The 20174-nt window shown below is 37.2% G+C and overlaps 1 protein-coding gene across 1 annotated transcript in view; it reads right to left on the bottom strand.

The window, feature by feature from the left end:
* Window positions 1-20174, bottom strand: part of ccdc180 (coiled-coil domain containing 180) — a gene marked incomplete at its 3' end in the record, with an annotated part of 26759 nt that extends 6585 nt beyond the window's left edge. The window contains exons 1-28 of the mRNA XM_084413778.1: window positions 20099-20174; window positions 19790-19911; window positions 19615-19694; window positions 11967-12076; window positions 11717-11845; window positions 11512-11622; window positions 11336-11431; window positions 11092-11255; window positions 10691-10810; window positions 10508-10587; window positions 10304-10392; window positions 10098-10217; window positions 9766-9939; window positions 8399-8514; window positions 8125-8251; window positions 8000-8042; window positions 7796-7905; window positions 7530-7717; window positions 7102-7277; window positions 6083-6263; window positions 5852-5998; window positions 5588-5732; window positions 5382-5498; window positions 5196-5294; window positions 5031-5117; window positions 4756-4943; window positions 279-346; window positions 38-146 (exon numbers count right to left, since the gene is read on the bottom strand). Coding sequence (XP_084269904.1) covers window positions 38-146; window positions 279-346; window positions 4756-4943; window positions 5031-5117; window positions 5196-5294; window positions 5382-5498; window positions 5588-5732; window positions 5852-5998; window positions 6083-6263; window positions 7102-7277; window positions 7530-7717; window positions 7796-7905; window positions 8000-8042; window positions 8125-8251; window positions 8399-8514; window positions 9766-9939; window positions 10098-10217; window positions 10304-10392; window positions 10508-10587; window positions 10691-10810; window positions 11092-11255; window positions 11336-11431; window positions 11512-11622; window positions 11717-11845; window positions 11967-12076; window positions 19615-19694; window positions 19790-19911; window positions 20099-20158 — 3356 coding nt within the window. The 5' untranslated portion in view covers window positions 20159-20174. The remainder of the gene's footprint in view (window positions 1-37; window positions 147-278; window positions 347-4755; window positions 4944-5030; window positions 5118-5195; window positions 5295-5381; window positions 5499-5587; window positions 5733-5851; window positions 5999-6082; window positions 6264-7101; window positions 7278-7529; window positions 7718-7795; window positions 7906-7999; window positions 8043-8124; window positions 8252-8398; window positions 8515-9765; window positions 9940-10097; window positions 10218-10303; window positions 10393-10507; window positions 10588-10690; window positions 10811-11091; window positions 11256-11335; window positions 11432-11511; window positions 11623-11716; window positions 11846-11966; window positions 12077-19614; window positions 19695-19789; window positions 19912-20098) is intronic.

The raw sequence follows: 20174 nt of genomic DNA, 5'->3' as shown, positions 1-20174 counted from the left end.
TAAATCTCTCTCTCTTATCATATTTCAAATGTCAAACCTCTGTGTGGTCGTTGACTCCACTGACTTTCTGCGCAGAGTCTCCATTCCGGACTGACTGGCGCTCTTTCCTGACCTCTGACCTGATCCAAGAGGGGAGTTTAACCTTGCTGAAGGCAAAGAATTTCGAATTTTTAGAAAAACAAAAACCACTCACAAATGAGTGTAAAAAGGCAAACTAATAACACTGAAGTTCACAACAATGACAGTATTAAATTATGAGGACACATGAACAATCCAACCTGCTGAAGAGTGTCTTTCTGTTGGGTCAATGTTTACATCCTTGACTTCTTCTTTAGCTTTGCCTACCCTGTTCACAGGAAAGACCCATTATGTTCATAATGAGAAGTAGATTATTTCCTCATTTTTTTTAAGTTTTCATTTTACTTAGACGTCATGTGTTCCGTTAGTGAGCATTGCAAATAGCTGCCCACAACAGAACCAATTACGCAAAAAAACTGATGCAAAACTTGAATCACTTTGGGGGAATCAAGTCACTTATGATGACTGAGGACAATGACTATGTTTACATGTGCACCAATAATGTGATTATTTCTAATAATCAGAGTAAGGTCTTAATCGCAGTAAGATGTTTACATGATACAAACTCTTCACTCCAGTTTACATGCAATTTTCATTATTCTGATTATTCGCTAAAAAGTATGGTTATTATACCACACTCAGATAGGCCATTGTTTTAACCTACTCGCATCAAATTCTAAATACATTTTTATGGACGTACTGGATATTATTCTGTGCCGTGATGAACATCTTAATGTGGAGTTTGCCTACGCTGAAACGGAGCAGAGACTGCGCAGCGAGTTGTGTTGACAGAGTTTAGCGATTTGGAGAAGAGAAAACTTCAGAATAATGTCACAGAGTTCATTCATGAAGTTTAGTGAACAACACATGGCATCTGTGCAGAACTGAGCACATGCACACTATGGTCAGAGCGGTGATAATGAGATTAAGGTGTTTACATGCCTGTTGCGTATGCCACATAATTGAATGTAAATATGGTTACTACGATTATGAGCTTAATCGCATTAGTTTGATCGAAGTATTGCGTTTACATAAGGTAAAGTTTAATCCCATTATTATCGCATTATGAGGGTGCATGTAAACGCACTCAATGTTAGGTGATAACAACCGGTGTGTAAGAACATTTTACTTGAATTATTTGCTCTTGTATTTTGCTTTTATAGCAATTAAAATCTACAATAATGACACTAATATTTTACATTTAAAGAGGTCCTATTTTGCTTTCTTTAGTGTGTAATGTTGCTGTTTGAGCATGAAGAAGGTCTGCAAAAAACAAAGTCCACACCAAAGGGATTTATTCTCTCTATTATCAAGCAGTTTCTGAACTCCCTGATACGCAAGCAGTCCCACTCATGATACGCAAACTGGTCCCACTCATCGTCTTAATCATACGCTAGATTTAATTATATCACATGGAGCCGATCCAACCGATATAGATATTATACCGCAAAGTGATGAAGTCACTGACCATTACATGGTCACTTGCATACTACGTACCGCTGAAATTTGTCATGTTGCGCCGCGTTATCGACCAGGCAGAACAATCCTTCCAACAACTACAGATCATTTCTCAAATAGCTTACCTGATCTGTCTCAGCTGCTCAGTGAACCCAAACAAACAGATGAACTAGAGGAAATGACTAGCACTATGAGCACCATTTTCTCTAGTACATTAGACATCGTTGCACCAATTAGATTAAAAAAGGTTAGAGAGAAAACTAAAGCACCATGGTACAACAGTGTTACGCATGTTCTAAAGAGAGAAACTCGTAATTTAGAGCGTAAATGGAAACAAACTAATCTAGAGGTCTTTAGAATCGCATGGAAAGACAGTATGTCACGTTATAAAAAGGCCCTAAAAGCAGCCAGGGCTGAGCATCTCCGCAAACTAATAGAAAACAACCAAAACAATCCAAGGTTTTTATTTAACACCGTCGCTAGACTAACAAATAAACAGACGTTACCGGAGCAAAATATTCTGTCACAGTGTAGTAGTAATGATTTTATGAATTTCTTCACTGAGAAAATAGAAAGCATCAGAAACACAATTGTAAATGTACAATCTTTAATGGTGTCTTATGATTCAGCCTCAATTATCACCCCGCAAGAACAATTACAGCGCTTTGCAACTATAGGACAGGAAGAGTTAAATAAACTTATCATTGCATCTAAACCAACAACGTGTTTATTAGATCCAATACCAACTAAACTACTGAAACAAGTGTTACCTGTAGTGGAAGAGCCTCTTCTCAATATTATTAACTCGTCTTTATCCTTAGGTCATGTTCCAAGAATATTCAAGTTGGCAGTTATAAAACCTCTTATTAAGAAACCACAATTAGATCATAATAACCTAGCAAATTACAGGCCCATTTCAAATCTTCCATTTATGTCTAAAATACTAGAAAAAGTTGTGTCCGCTCAACTGTGCTCTTTCTTGCAAGAAAATGATATCTATGAAAAGTTTCAGTCAGGATTCAGACCGCACCATAGCACAGAAACTGCGCTCGTTAAAATCACAAATGATTTACTTTTAGCTTCTGACCAAGGCTGTATCTCAATACTAGTTTTACTTGATCTTAGTGCTGCGTTCGATACTATAGATCACACAATACTCTTAGACCGACTACAAAACTACACTGGTGTTCAGGGACAGGCATTAAACTGGTTTAGATCGTACTTATCAGACCGTTACCATTTTGTCTGCGTAAATGGGGAAAAATCGAAGATAACGTCAGTAAACTACGGTGTACCGCAAGGATCTGTGTTAGGCCCTCTGCTATTCTCAATATATATGCTGCCACTTGGTAATATTATAAGAAAACATGGAATTAATTTCCACTGTTATGCTGATGACACTCAATTATATATTTCATCACGACCAGATGAAAACGCTAAATTATCTAAATTAACAGAGTGTGTTAAAGATATAAAATACTGGATGACATGTAATTTTCTGCTATTAAATTCAGATAAAACGGAGGTATTACTTATTAGTCCAAAAAACTGCCCACAAAACCTCTTACAATACAACTTTAATTTAGAAGGGTGTCCTGTTACTTTATCCTCTACAGTAAAAGACCTGGGTGTTATATTAGACCGCAACTTGTCTTTTGAAAATCATATTTCATATGTTACAAGAACAGCCTTTTTCCACCTTAGAAACATTGCTAAGCTACGTAACATGCTATCTGTTTCTGATGCAGAAAAGTTAGTTCATGCATTCATGACCTCGAGACTAGATTACTGTAATGCTTTATTAGCTGGTTGTCCTGCATCCTCAATAAACAAGCTACAGTTAGTCCAAAATGCCGCCGCTAGAGTTCTTACTAGATCAAGAAAATACGATCATATAACACCAATTCTGTCGTCTCTACATTGGTTACCTATAAAGTTCCGTATCAATTACAAAGTATTGCTACTGACCTATAAAGCCCTAAATGGTTTAGCTCCCGTGTATTTAACGGAACTTCTATCGCCCTACAATCCATCGCGCTCTTTAAGATCACTAAATTCGAGGCTTCTGGTCATTCCTAGGATATCTAAGTCCACTAAAGGAGGGAGAGCTTTTTCACATTTAGCTCCTAAACTGTGGAATGGCCTTCCTGATATTGTTCGAGGCTCAGACTCGCTGTCCCAGTTTAAAACTAGATTAAAGACGCATCTCTTCAGCCAGGCATTCACATAATACTTACATTTTATACTACAGTTGAATCAGATTGAATGCATTAATATTGCGAACAGCAGCTACGCTAATTATTTCCCATATGCTTTTCTGTTGTTATCTCGGGACGCTAGTCCCGAGGTAAATACAGATCGTCAGCTCCAGTTTGTATCCAGCCTCTCATGGAAACTACAGATTCTCCAACACCCGTGCAGAGACGACTCGGCGCCTATGAAGAGACGACTCGACGCGGGCGATGTTTATGCCCTAAATCAATACATGATTAACTAACTGTATTTCTCTATGTACATTTCTGAAATGCACTTTCTGTAAAGCTGCTTTAAAACAATATGTATTGTGAAAAGCGCTATACAAATAAATTTGAATTGAATTGAATTGAATTGAATACGCCTCGACTATAGTCTTGAGTTTTCTTCCAGGAACGTACACGTGACAATGTCCCTCATTTAAATAATTCCTGCCCAAAGCATATGCAAAAAAAAGGGGCGAGTTAAATTGCGTTAGTAGTGTGTTGATACTTGTGGTTATGGTAAGGGATGCAACATTTCTGAAACACGCTCAAAGCATTGACAAATCAAAACACACTGTTCCAGCCGACCAATCAGAGAATAAAAGCCTAAATTCAATCTGTTGATCATATAAAGCGATAGTCTCTCTTCAGAAAATTTGGACAAAACCGCTCAATTCATTATGGATTAGTCTTACAATCTATTCATGAACTTTTTGAAGCATCAAAGTGGTGATTGAGTAGCTTTCAATGGAGAGTAAATATAGCTCTCAGATTACATCAAAAAGATCTTGTGTTTTGAAAGATGAATGAAAGTCTTACGGGTTTGGAACGACATGGGGGTGAGTAATTAATGGCAAAAAAAAAATTTTTGGGTGACCTATCCCTTTAAGTATGAAAACCTATTGTAGTAGTCACCAACAACAAAACCAAGACTTTGAAAAAAGGGCATAATAGGCATAAGGTCCCCTTTAAGGACACTGACTTGAGTAGGCCTTTGATAACCCCCACTGCTGCATCATCCAGGAAGGACACTCCAATTCGGCTAGGATGGAGCAGGCTGTCTCCACCTTGACTGCCTGTTTTTTCCTGTATACGGGACCTGGTGCGAGCTGCAACTGCAAAAGCCCCCTGAAGTGGAGTCTGTGGTCGAGGGACAGCCATAGAGGCATCCTTCAAAAATATATCAGACATTATCATATGTGTCCATAAGGATTACAAGTCAATATCCCAGTAGAATTGGACTGTGTAATGTCCTACCAAGAAGCAATCGAGATACTGACACCTCTTCTGTAGCTCCTCCATCAGAGAATTTGTTAAACTTGTTATCTCCACCATGGCTACAATCTACAATACAAATTGTTTTCTGTAGACCATTACTTTAATGACATAAATGTGAATCTAATATTATATTAGAGGATTTACCTTCTTATCAGGGCTGGGTTGGTCATACTCAGCAGTCATTTCCTTTAAATCGCTCAACATGTTGTCGATCGTCTTTTTCTGCGTGTTACTCTTTAAAGCCTGAACAAGCAAATACAAATTCAACAGATTATGAACAGTGGACAGAGGGAAGGAATGATATAAGAGTAAATTATATACTGAAAATACCTCGCTTTTGATCTGGACTCGCGTGTTGTTAAAAATTTGTTGCATTTTTGCAAGAAACTTCAACTCGATAGCGTGGAAACTGAATTTTTCCTCAAACTTCCTGACTATATCCTTGACCTAAGTAAAAATGGATTCTCACAGTGAATTCCTGTCGAAAAAATTATTTAGTGTATGATCACATTAATCGACTTATGAGTAATATCAACCTGCTCCAGACACTTTGATTCTTGTTCTTCCATGTCCTGCATCATGGCCCCCTCGGCAGAATCAATGCGCTTGTCCATTCTTTCCAGATGTGACTGAAAGACCTCAATTTCTTGGGGTGTAAAATTCCCCCCCTCAGAAAACAACCTTGTGGAATAGACAACAATTGTTGTTAATATTTTCACTGGGCTTGTATCGAATTCCCTGCGCAACACAACACAACATTGATAATGACTTACAGTATACAGAGAATTTCAATGACATACTTGAAAGATCTCATTATCTGAACATTTGCTTCCCTCAAGCCCTCCATTTTTAACTCCATCTTTTGTCTGAAGTCTCTTTGTAAAGTCTGGATTATATTGATGTGTTGGTCCAGGTTGGTTTGAAGTGAGGTACAAAGTTTATTTATCCTATGAATAAAAATGACCAGAATAAGTAGATTGTGTATAAATTGCTCAAATCATTACGAATATATATATAATACATGTATTTACTTTTCATAATTAGTGGCAAAGGTAAAATCTTTCTCTCTACTGTAGATTTGCATTTGGAAGTCTTCGGTCATTTTATTTTTCTGGATCTGTAACTCCTGTATGTCTGTCCGGCAGTCTTCTAGGACCTCTAGTATACCCTTGCAGTGTCGATCCACACATTCTCGATGTAGCACTAGTTCAGCTGCCCAAATAATGAAGAGAGTTATGACATGTCCTCTATATACTAAGCTCCCTTGTGAAAAAGAAGTATGCATAATTGTAGTGAATGTGCACTCGTAGTGTACCTCAAATCTTAGAACATTTTAATGACTTTTTCATGTCTATGTAAAAGGTGCACTTTCTAATAATGCCACATTAACATTTTACAGTACATTTTAAATGTATTATATGTATTACATGTAATAAACGTTTTAATAACTTTTGTCATGTTTTAAAGAAATACACTTACGTTGAAGTGTTGACAAACATAATAAAGCACACTTGATTTTAATGTCAACTGTAGTGTTCCTCAATATTACATTGTTTTAATTTTTATTTTAATTTACATTTAAATATGCATTTACTAGATTGCAACTTCATCATTACAAATGTGTTTTTACAAATATATTTTAATACACGAGACACAGGTGTCAACAGAAATTTCATTAAATTTGAATTTACCATAAATGCTTGTCAGTTCATTCGGCAGTACACTTAAACCATATATCAAAGACAATAGATGTAATTATGAAATAACATATAAAAATGTAATGAATAAAAAGTCCTATTTGAGTATGTAAAAAATACATATAAATTTAAACTATAATACATATTAATTTTTTTTAGAAATAGCATCCAATTAAGTGTCCAAAAACATTTACATTCAATTAACACAAGTATATTATTTTACAGTATATTATTTCAGTAATGAGTACTCTTTTTTTATAAGTCTGCTACAGTGTACTTTCACAAGGGCTCTTGTTAATCTCTTCTAAATAAGAAAAAGCCAAAATGGCTTTGGATGTGATGAGGGGTCAAACCTGCTCTGACTTTGTGAATGTCCATCTCAATTCTTTTAGCACGAGGTTGGTGGAGTTGAAGGCGAAGTTCCAGCTCAGCTTTCAGTTTCTCGTTCTTGGCTTCCACAACAGTCATAGTGTTGGTTAGAATAATATGAAATCTCTCTTCCAGATGACTGAAAAATGTTTGTCTCACACTATGATGCGGGAACATAACAGTATTTACTTATTTTGTTACTCTATATGAACTAAAAAATAACTAAATAATAATGAAATAGTAAACAGAAAGAAAATGCAAGCAAAAGTAAATTATAGTTAAAAAGAGAACACGGGTTTTTTAAAATTGCACAATTTTCATTTCAAGTTTCCAAATTTCATCACTCAGGCTTATGGCTCTTGGACATCAACCAAAGCATTATTTCATTCTATCATTTCTATTGTACACTTACTCTTTTAGCAATTCCACAATGAAAGCCTTTGGGTACAAAACCAGCTCGGTTTCCTTAAGATTTGTTTCCAGATCCTCATCATGGGTAGCGTGAAAACCATAGCAGTTGTAAACAGTTCCTTTTGCGGTAGTGAAAGTCTCTTTGGTTTGAGAAACTGAAAATGCTAGAGCTTTACAATCTTGGTCATCCTGCAAAATAAGAGGAAATTAAATAATGAAATAATAGATACAAATTGAGAAGCGAAAGTGTGTATGTGTCATTATTACCATATCACAGGACGAGGCAAATGTTGAGCTTCCTTGGTTGTTGAAATGTGGCTTTTGTGCACCTCTAGGTTTTACCTCAAGTTCTTTCTCCAATCTTGCATTCTTAATGGCTGAATGATAAACACCAAGATAAACATAATGGGTGTTAAACAATTCAAAGGCAACAAAAATAATACAGCTCATTAAAACTAGTTTTCAACTCACCAAGTTTAAGAGAGGGATAAAGTTGGCAAAAATCCTCAGAGTCCTTCGACAAAAAAGAAAGTTATTTTAACAATGTTTGTCTTGCACAAATAGAGATAACATAATTGTTCTTGTTGAATATGTACCTGGCCATAAACCTCTTTGACATTGAAGAATTGGCTGACAGAAAGATTGTATGCTTGTAATTCCTGCAGGACTATAGACGGGTAACACTCCACAGTTTCCACTTCCTCCTTATAGATTTGTATATACCTTAAAGAACAATACAGTAAAAGGATTTACAAAAATTCCAGGTTTTCTGTCATATTTTGTCAAAAACGTATTTAAGTCAAGTTAAAGTAGCTTAATGTACAAACAACAACAACAAACATCACTCAAAACATTCTAAATGTTTGTTACCTAGTCTTAACCTCTTCCAAATAGGCTAGCGTCTTCTTTAAGGAGTCTTTCAGAGCTTCTTCTGAGCTTTCCTGCCTGAGTTTGTCCAACATCATATCCAGTTGGGCCTCTTTCTTCTGTCAGGTGAGGCATTTGTCAGCTCATTTTCATGTTTCGCAAACATGTCATGGTGATAAATGTTACAAAATATTTCAAAAAGATGGATATTATAAGCATTCGTTTTGGGGGTAAGCAATACAAGTAACGCAAGTTACATAATCAGATTACTTTTTCAAGTAACTAGTAATGTAACGCATTGCTTTTAAATTTACAACAAAATATCTGAGTAACTTTTTCAAATAATACAAGTTCCTTTTTTCCCCCATTTATTAACTGACTGCTCTCTTGTCCCCATGTTGAGAGAAATCGGGTGCAGAGGCATTGTGTGCGCTGTCTAAACATGATGATAATTGGTATTTCTAGACTAAATGTAAGCATGCATTTACTCATCTCACTTGCACAAAAACAGATTCATAATTCCTCAAAATGAATGAAAACTGAAATGCAGACAATTACACAAACCTGCAATAATTAAATATGATAAATAAAACAAATATATGTATTTAATCTCACTTTTTAACAAATGTCTTTGCTGCTGACCTTCAATGATCCAATTCAACCATACTAATACGCAAAAATGACTTTAGTTAAACATCACATTTGTGTATATATTGTGTATCTGAAGAAAGAGTGTTAAGCTTTCTTCCTCTGCGTCCGATTCTTCTGTGATCGAGATTGGCAGCACAGCTTAAAGGTTTGTTTGAGCAGCACACTCTTTTGTACAGGCATGAATTTGCATTTCCTTCAGTCTAAAGGTCCATGCATGCACACTGAGTCCGGAATTTTCATATGCAGTTTTTCATATTAGTGATTCGGTGGCTCTGAATTGTCAAAACACCTCTGAAAACGCTTACTACGGATGCGGAAAACGCAGAAAATCGAACCCGATCCAATTTTTTTTTATTCACAACAACGTGAGGTTGTATTTATTTTTTAACGTGCAAAAATTTCGGACTCCTTAAGGCTTATTCATTTCACTTTGGGTGGCCTTTACATTTGCCAAAAATAGAACATTTGTGTTTTTTGTTATTAAAAAACAAAAAAGCAAGCCCAGCCTAGGTGAGAAAAAGTAATGCAAACGTAACGTAACGCATTACTTTCCAAGAAAAAGTAACTAAAATTAACCAAGTAATGCAATTAGTTACTTTTTTAGGGAGTAACACTATATTGTAATGCATTACTTTAAAAAGTAACTTTCGTCAACAATAAGCATTTCATAATAGAAACCTCTTCAAAAGTACTGCATAAAACAGTTGACACAATCTTGCCTGGTTCTCTTGGTTGTGGACTTGACTGATGGACTCCAATGACATTTGTAGCTGCTGTTCTCTGTTCAACAGGCCTTCGCAGTGAATCTCCCACAGCTGAGCCATCCCACACATAAACTTGAATAAACACTCGCTCTCATAAGCAGTGGTTTTGGCCAAACTTTCAAAAGCTTTCTGTAAGAAGGTTAAAATGCACAGTGTATCATGAGAGAGTGAAGTACTGACATAAATCAATACATAAAGATGCAGCACATCCATAAATTACAAGTTACAAGTTTATAGTCCAAAAGTAGAAAAGATTTAATATAAAGCATTAAGGAAACTAAACTTACATCCAGTTTTTCCAAATAGATGTCCATTTGTCTCTGGCACTGGCCAATGAGAGGTAATATCTCCACATTAACAATATTATGTATCTCGTCTGAGGTGAATCTGAATGTAGATGCCTCTGTCTGTGTGTAAAGAGTTGAGAATATTGCTGTGTTGGTGTTGTGTTTTGACAATCAAAGCAAATGAGAAAGCTTAACTTATTTCTCACCTTAAATAGATCAACCTCTGCCAAACAGACTTGCCAGTTGTTCTCGTAGTTTTTGTGAAGTTTTTCAATTGTGGCAACATGAATACAATCTAAAGAAAAAAAAACATAGTGAGGAATTTATTAAAGTCCACATAAAGTGGTGTAGAGCATGCAATACCATTGTATCGCACTGGATTATTAAAATGAGAAGCCCATTTTTCTGACCTATTTGCTCATTGATGACAGACAGTGCTGAATACCATTCTGCAACAGATGACTCTGAGATTCTTGGAGGCGTCATGTCTCTAGATATGGGGCAGAAAAAGCGAGTAAAAGGTTCACAGCATGTTTACAATTAATATTGAGGAAATAGAGCGCAATACTAGAAATCTGTGTTTTATTTCTCACCTAAGAATCTCCAGCGTTTGAATGCGTTTCTCACTCAGTGTTTTCTGATCTGACCTCACTGTTCTCAGAGTATCTTGAATGTTTATAGGGTTCTGAATGTGAGGGCTGTTCATAAAGTCTCTGCAGGGGAACATAAATATAATCAGTATCCCGTTTTTGTTGTGCCCTGTAAAAAGACTGGTACTGCTGTATAACTGGTCACCAGTATACTGTTTATTATATCTTAGATCCAGGTTCCCAGCATGGGATGCTGATATGCTGGCTTCTTAGCTATCTTAACTAGCAAGACTCCCTTGGCCAATTATTTTCATCAGAAAGATCATGCATTTTGTTGGTAAACAACATGGCATTACTTTTCTGGCAAGGGAATTGTTTTCACTATTTTTTAACATCAGACATACTTGAACCGGTTGACTGCATCAATAAGTTTGATTCTTTTCCAATCTTGAAGCTTTTCCTCCCACTTCAGCCTTTGGAAAACGTCTGTCTGCAAATGTTTCTCCATCAAATTCAAACGCAGTTTGGCCAAAGCACGTCGATTTGCTAGCAGGGCTTGGTTTATCATCTGTGGAGAACATGGACTCATGCCAAAAAACAATACATATAATGCATACAAATACATATTTGTCAAGTAGAATGTACTACCATGGCTTCATTGTCAATCAGTCTGTGGACATCACACGGCATCAAATAACTGATTTTCTCCAGTTTTGAGGTGTATTTTCTCAGTAATTCTGCTATCTAGGAAAGAGGAACAAACAAGCAGTGTACTAATCTACTGAGTACAGCAACATATGCTTTACATAATATAGACCACATACCATGGTTTTTCTCTCAGATTCATATTTGGCATATATTCCATCTAGCTCTTTAACCCACTTCTGTTTCAAGGAAGATTCATGACAGACTTTGTTCCAGATCTCATACATATCCTTTAAAAGAAAACAGTTGAGTAACAATTGAGCGATCCAACAAAATGCTGAATTTGAGAGTAAGCAAGTACTGTTTTTGACATTTGGTCCTCACCTGATAGCTATGTGCCATCAAATCAGAAATGTTTTCAATCTTCTGCATAACTCTTTCAATATTGTCATTATACTCAGACAATCTGAGGAGGATATCTTTTCCCGTCTGTCTAAATAATGGTTCAAAACCCTAAATGCAGAAATATCACAATATAAGGCACCTTGATATTAGGTATTGATAACTAGATGCACAACATTTGAATTGGGCTCGAATGAACACATATTTTGGCACTATATATAGACGTGTTTACCACACTGAGGCTGGCAAGATCTGTCTGCAACTGAGAAACAGCTTCATTGTGATCCTTTTTCCTTTTCTCCATAAGACGATCAATGATGTCTGAGTTTTTTTTCTCTGGAACTACAAACAAAACAGAATCACAACAGATTGACTTTTAGTTCTAAAAGACTCTTGGGAAAGATGACTAGGCCTACAGGTTTGTAATTAGAAATGGCTTCCTTATTAAAAAATTATTGGGACATGTATTGCAATTTTTCTTTATCTATCCATAAATTACAGAAACGTCTGTCTGTCTGTGTCTGTCTGTCTGTAATTCGCATATCTCTTGAACCGTTAGTCAGATGGATTTCAAACTTGACAGGTGTCTTGCTACGGGCACGAGTAAATGCAGTGCCAAGTTTGACGTTGTTTGGATTAGAAGTGCAAAAGATATTGTTAAATATATCGGTAAAAGAAGCACTTAGAAGGTTGTGGTTTAAAAATAAACATTCTGACATTAGAGGGTTGTGGTTTAAAAATAAACATTCTGACATAAACACTCTGTCAGCTAAACATAAAGTCAGCTACACTGTTTATTTCTGAATATTATATTTTATTCACGGCCATCATTTGTAGTAGCCTATTCACAAACTGTTTGCTCAAGTGTAGCCTTTTTTTGTAGTTCACTGTGTCGCGCTTATTCATTTGTGGATGTTAACTGAATCTGTAAGTCAGCTACACTGTTTACTTCTAAATATTATATCTATCTATAAATTACAGGAACGTCTTTCTGTCTGTCTGTCTGTCTATGTGTGTGTGTGTGTGTGAGTGTGTGTGTCTGTTATTCGCATATCTCTCGAACCGTTAGTCCGATTGATTTCAATCTTCACAGGTGTCTTGCTACGGGCATGAGTAAGTGCAGTGCCAAGTTTGGCGTTGTTTGGATTGTTTGGATTAGAAATGCAAAAGATATCGGTACATATATCGGTAAAAGAATCACACATTGGCTTTTGCCGCTCTAGCCGCTGGCCACTCCCCCTCTCACACTGACACTGAGTGAGCACAGCACAGGACCAGAGACAGAGAGGGTCGAAGAAAGCAGCGGAGCTTAAGTAGTGTTTTCTCGGATTTCACTGTGTAGCCTGCTCCCTTAGTCGTCGCGCTTATTCATTTGTGGATGTTAACCCTTAAAGACCGATACGGCCGCCCGCGGCATAAAATAACTATCGTTCTAAAATGTTTAATAATTTTTGAGTCGCTAATCCAATCTGTATGCTTTAAAATGCACCGTAAAGATGATATTCACAGCTTTCCCGTGTTATCACGGTTGTCTCTATTGGTCATTCATAGGCTGCGTAGTGCCGGTGATTGCGTCATCAAAATCTGCAGCAGTGATTCGTCAAGGAAACACATGTGGTTTCTTTCTCTGAGCCAAACAGGAACGATTGTTGATGCTTAGTCCCACCCCCATGCCCAGATTCGTCCAAACGGTCATCAACTCAACCAACAAACATAGTGATTGGTGATTTTAACAACCAATCACGTTTCTTTATACATTTTTAACAAACGCAATGCATTGAAAACTACGCATGAAAACTAACGGATGCAAAGTTTTTGACCAAAGCGCAAAACACGAAAGAGCGCAAAACATGAAAGAGCATAAAACACGAAAGAGCATGAGTATGTAAAAAAAAAAACAGCAGTACAAATCGGAGGATGTGTTAGAATTGATTTTTTTAAACGAGTCGTTAGACCTGGTGGAACCTTCTGATTCAGAAGATTGTTTGAATCATTTGCACTGTTTATTTATCTATTTGTATTTAGTTTGTGAAGATTATTTGCACTATTTGTTCATTAGCACTCAGTATATTACCCTCAATGAACCATTTCTTCATTTGCACTGTTTATTTCTTTTTGTATTTAGTTTGTGAAGATTATTTGAACCATTTGTTCATTTACACTCTGTATATTGTATTGTTAGTATTTATATTGCACAGTTGTCACTACTTGTTATATTGTTTGCATTTGTTGTTCATGTTCAAATTATAATATAATTTTCTGAAGAAAAATGTTTGCTTCAGTGTTCTGTTGTAATATAACAACTTTTCTATTTACTTTACTTCCTGAACTTATTTGGACACATCTACATTGTCAGTAAATGTAATACACCTGTTTTTACTCAAAAACGCCTAGAATAATATTATAATAAATGGCTATAACTTGCTGAGGGATTGTTACATGTAGACAAAATTTCATCTGGAAGTCTAAAACAACCAAGTCTAACTTTCTAAAAGAAAAAAAGAAAACTTCAGGAAGTTCTGTTTGAGTTCACACTGAAAACACCACATTTTTTGCTGCCGTTTTCCTTAAAATCCTGTTAATTTCATAAATTCTCTTACAAAAGAAATGTAAAACTGGGACTTTAAATGAGCTAGCTGGAAACTTTAGGTTCTCCTGTTTAAAATGATATATGGCACTTGATGCTTGCTGCTAGAATGGGTTAGAAAAACAAAGAAAAGTACAGGTGAGTCAGGCGCCCCAAAAATGTTCTAGGTCTTTAAGGGTTAACTGAATCTGTAAGTCAACTACACTATTTATTTCTGAATTTTATATTTTATTCTGGTGTTCTTTACGTTATCGCTACTGTGTAATAGTAGCCTATGCTATTCACCAACTAAACATATCCTATTCAATGCGTTCACAGTCTCTTTCACGGCCATCATTTGTAGTAGCCTATACACAAACTATTTGCTCAAGCGTAGCGTTTTCTTGGAGTTCACTGTGTAGCCTGCACCTTGAATCATGTAGTTCAATTTTCCATATTTATTGTATGTCATTATGTCAGTATCAGTATTTGCTTTCTACCATACACAAATAAAAATGTCACTGCACTTTTGCTGTGTAATTGTAACAAGCACTCAAACACACTGAACCAACAATTACTAAAAACTAGCGTTTTTTCAGAGTTCACTGTGTAGCCTACACCCTGAATCCAAGTTTGACGTTGTTTGGATTAGAAATGCAAAAGATATCGGTAAATATATCGGTAAAAGAAGCACTTAGAAGGTTGTGGTTTAAAAATAAACATTCTGACATTAGAGGGTTGTGGTTTAAAAATAAACATTCTGACATAAACACTCTGTCAGCTAAACATAAAGTCAGCTGCACTGTTTATTTCTGAATATTATATTTTATTCACGGCCATCATTTGTAGTAGCCTATTCACAAACTGTCCGCTCAAGCGTAGCGTTTTTTCAGAGTTCACACTGTGTAGCCTACACCCTGAATCCAAGTTTGACGTTGTTTGGATTAGAAATGCAAAAGATATCAGTAAATATATCGGTAAAAGAAGCACTTAGAAGGTTGTGGTTTAAAAATAAACATTCTGACATTAGAGGGTTGTGGTTTAAAAATAAACATTCTGACATTAGAGGGTTGTGGTTTAAAAATAAACATTCTGACATAAACACTCTGTCAGCTAAACATAAAGTCAGCTACACTGTTTATTTCTGAATATTATATTTTATTCACGGTCATCATTTGTAGTAGCCTGACGTCGTCATACTCAGATTCTAGTCAGAATGTGAGTCTGATACTTCTCCATAGAGATTTGATTATGGGGCGTGTCTCAACCAAACCAGAAAAAAAAAAACTCTGCACTCAATTGGATAGACCTACAACCAATCAGAGCAACGGAGTAAATGACGCATGTTCTTCATTCATATTTTCAACCAACAAAATGTCGCGGCTCTCTGTTCCTCTTTTAAAATGAATGCGCTGTCGATATAACAGACGCGATGGCGGAATCTACACATGATGTTTCATAAACAAAGTTCGGGAGGAGCACGTACAAATAATCAATCCAATATCAACTTGTCATCAAACAATACCATGTCTAACGTTACCCTTTCTATTAGCATGAGGAAGCATATTCACTCTGTAAACTTACCTAACACTCCTTGACAGTTTTTCAGCATCCCTCCACCACCCCGAATCCTCACTCTTGTCTTGTTCTCTCACAACCAGGAATACGGGGGAGTATGGCTACCGAGCCCAAAGCCCTCTCCTCGGACAGCACGTCATATACGCATTTATTCTATCGACTTATTTGTGTGAAATCTTATATACGCATTTATTCTATCTGACTTATTTGTAAATGTGAACTCGTGAAATCTCAATTCTCCAGCAGCAGTCGTCTTTGTTGTAAACTAATTCAAATCAAGCGCTCTTTGGTGACGTGGATGATTACGTTACCGTTGCTCATCTGTCAATCATCGTATAAAGCCCGCCCTGACAATTTGATTGGTCCGAACAATTTTTGTTCGGGCATAATAGCTCCTCAACGGAGCGAGTCCAGACCGAACTTCCCGACCAAAAAATGTTGTGGGCGGGGTTCGGGCTGGCACCCAGGCTACATTTGTAGAAGCCTATTCACAAACTGTTTGCTCAAGCGTAGCGTTTTTTCAGAGTTCACTGTGTAGCCTGCACCCTGAATCCAAGTTTGACGTTGTTTGGATGAGAAATACAAAAGATATCGGTAAATATATCGGTAAAAGAAGCACTTAGAAGGTTGTGGTTTAAAAATAAACATTCTGACATTAGAGGGTTGTATCGGTCAAAGAAACCCCAAGAAGGTTGTGGTTTAAAAATAAACATTCTGACATAAATACTCACTGTGTTCACTGTGTAGCCTGCTCCCTGAATTGTCGAGTTCACTGTGTAGCCTGCTCCCTGAATAGTCGAGTTCACTGCCGTTCCCTGAATCGTCACGCTTATGGATGTTATGGATGTTAACTGAATCTGTAAGTCACCTACGCCGTTTACTTCCGTATATTATATCCATCTATAAATTACGTCGAGTTCACTGTGTAGCCTGCTCCCTGAATCGTCGAGTTCACTGTGTAGCCTGCTCCCTGAATCGTCGCGCTTATTCATTTGTGGATGTTAACTGAATCTGTAAGTCACCTACGCCGTTTACTTCTGTATATTATATCTATCTATAAATTATGGGAACGTCTTTCTGTCTGTGTATGTCTGTTATTTGCATATCTCTCGAACCGTTAGTCCGATGGATTTCAAACTTGACAGGTGTCTTGCTACGGGCATGAGTAAGTGCAGTGCCAAGTTTGACGTTGATTGGATTAGAAATGCAAAAGATATTGGTAAATATATATCGGTAAAAGAAGCACACACTGGCTTTTGCCGCTCTAGCCGCTGGCCACTCCCCCTCTCACACTGCACACTGAGTGAGCACAGCGCAGGACCAGAGACAGAGATGGTCGAAGAAAGCAGCGGAGCTTAAGTAGCGTTTTCTCTGAGTTCACTGTGTAGTCTGCTCTCTGAATAGTGTAGTTAAATTTTCCACATTTATTGTATGTCATTATGTCAATATCAGTATTTGCTTTCTACCATGCACAAATAAAAATGTCACTGAACTTTTGCTGTGTAATTGTAACAATGAGCACTCAAAAACACACCAAACCAACAATTACTAAAAACACACACAAAAACTGATTTTGCACGGGCATTTTGCACTAGTCTATCTATAAATTACAGGAACGTCTTTCTGTCTGTCTGTGTGTGTGTGTGTGTGTGTTATTCGCATATCTCTCGAACCGTTAGTCCGATGGATTTCAAACTTGACAGATGTCTTGCTACAGGCACGAGTAAGTGCAGTGCCAAGTTTGCCGTTGTTTGGATTAGAAATGCAAAATATATTGTTAAAGGGATACTCCACTTTTTTCGGAAATATGCTCATTTTACATCTCCCCCAGAGTTAAACAGTTGAGTTTTACCGTTTTAGAATCCATTCAGCCGAACTCCGGGTCTGACGGTACCACTTTTAGCATAGCTTAGCACAGATCATTGATTCTGATTAGTCCAGTAGCATTTCTTTCAAAATGACCAAAGAGTTTCAATATTTTTCCTATTTAAAACTTGACTCTTCTGTAGTTAAACCGTGTACTAAGATCGACGGAAAATGAAAAGTTGCGATTTTCTAAGCCTATATGACTAGGAACTACTCTCATTCCGGCGTAATAATCAAGGAACTGTGTGGCTGTACCATGAGTGCAGCAGGCGTAGTGATATGACGCAGCGCCTGAAAATAGGTCTAATAGGTTAGACAAACTTAGTCCCGGTCACGTTGGAAGAAGTTACCGAGCTGGGGACTATTTTCAGGCGCTGCGTCATATCATTACGCCTGCTGCACCCATGGTACAGACACACAGTTCCTTGATTATTACGCCGGAATGAGAGTAGTTCCTAGCCATATAGGCTTAGAAAATCGCAACTTTTCATTTTCCGTCGATCTTAGTACACGGTTTAACTACAGAAGAGTCAAGTTTTAAATAGGAAAAATATTGAAACTCTTTGGTCATTTTGAAAGAAATGCTACTGGACTCATCAGAATCAATGATCTGTGCTAAGCTATGCTAAAAGTGGTACCGTCAGAACCGGAGTTCGTCTGAATGGATTCTAAAACGGTAAAACTCAACTGTTTAACTCTGGGGGAGATGTAAAATGAGCTTATTTCCGAAAAAAGTGGAGTATCCCTTTAAATATATCTGTAAAATAATCACACATTGGCTTTTGCCACTCTAGCCGCTGGCCACTCCCCCTCTCACACTGACACTGAGTGAGCACAGCACAGGACCAGTGACAGAGAGGGTCGAAGAAAGCAGCGGAGCTTAAGTAGCGTTTTCTCGGAGTTCACTGTGTAGCCTGCTCCCTGAATCGTCACGCTTATTCATTTGTGGATGTTAACTGAATCTCAGCTACACTGTTTATTTCTGAATATTATATTTTATTCTGGTGTTCTTTACGTTATCGCTACTGTGTAATAGTAGCCTATGCTATTCACCAAGTAAACATATCCTATTCAATGCGTTCACAGTCTCTTTCACGGCCATCATTTGTAGTAGCCTATTCACAAACTGTTTGCTCAAGCGTAGCGTTTTCTCGGAGTTCACTGTGTAGCCAGTTTCAAAAAGGGCTCTACATGATCCCAGCCGAGGAATAAGGGTCTTATCTAGAGAAACAATCTGTCATTTTCTAAAAAATAAAATAGAAATATATATACTTTTTAACTTCTTTAACCTTTAAACGTGATTACGTAATGCGTGGCACATTGCAGAGCTAGTACAATATGAGCATTTGTGGTTAAAAAGTTTTTTTTTGTTTTTTTTAAACGACCGATCGTTTCGCCAGATTAGACCCTTATTCCTCGGCTGGGATCGTGTAGAGCCCTTTGAAGCTGCATTGAAACTGCAATTTGGCCCTTCAAACCGTTGTACCCCATTGAAGTCCACTATATGGAGAAAAGTCCTGGAATGTTTTCCTCAAAAACCTTGATTTCTTTTTGACTGAAGAACGACAATGAGACATGAACATCTTGGATGACATGAGGGTGAGTAAATTATCAGGAAATTTTAATTCTGAAGTTAAATAATCCTAACAAATATTGGTTTAAAACGAAGGTTTGTGTTTTTAGAATTTTTAGGTTTGCGTATGATACATATATGTAAAATGAAGTAACAAACATGTAAAAATGTATTGTTCTTCTCCTGTTCCTTTGTACAGTTTACTTCCAACCACTTCCCTCTAACGTTAGTCTAAACAATTCTGTCTTTTGCCTTCACAAGATTCCAAGGTGGAAACACTTTAGCATCAGTTCTCACCAACAGTGTCTGGAAGACCCCAAACCTCTTCACTATCATCCTGGTCCTCCTTTCTCTTTCTACCTGAATAAATTGTGTTCCTATCAAACAGAGGAACTTTTCAGGTTAAAATCTTCACATTAAAATGAATAATTGCCAATTCGTGTTCTGAGCAGAAGCATCATCATCATCATACCGAGTGGTCTCATTGAGCTGCTGTGATGCAGAGTCTGCAGCATCTTCTCCACTCAGCAGACAGTCGTCTTCATCCGCCACGCGCTTCCTCCGCGAGTCATAGAGAGCCAGAGACAACTGAACCTGAGCACAAACACTCACAATCAACACATGCGCCGAGAGCTTCCTCAGCACATTAGGCCACAACAAGTCTTCATCCTGAAGATGATCCGCAATATTACAAAGAAAGCATCAACAATAAGTAAAACACATATTTGTCGTTTAGATAATGAACACGAGTTAGTAACGTTAGCAGCTACTATTAACATACCTGGGCGTCAAACATTTGCCTGTACACTTTACCACTGGGTAACACACGCGTGTCTGCCATTGTAGCGACAAAATAA

This window comes from Rutilus rutilus, assembly GCF_951802725.1.
Source record: "Rutilus rutilus genome assembly, chromosome: 7".
NCBI classification, from domain to species: domain Eukaryota; kingdom Metazoa; phylum Chordata; class Actinopteri; order Cypriniformes; family Leuciscidae; genus Rutilus; species Rutilus rutilus.
This window is presented reverse-complemented; position numbering and strand designations above follow the sequence as displayed.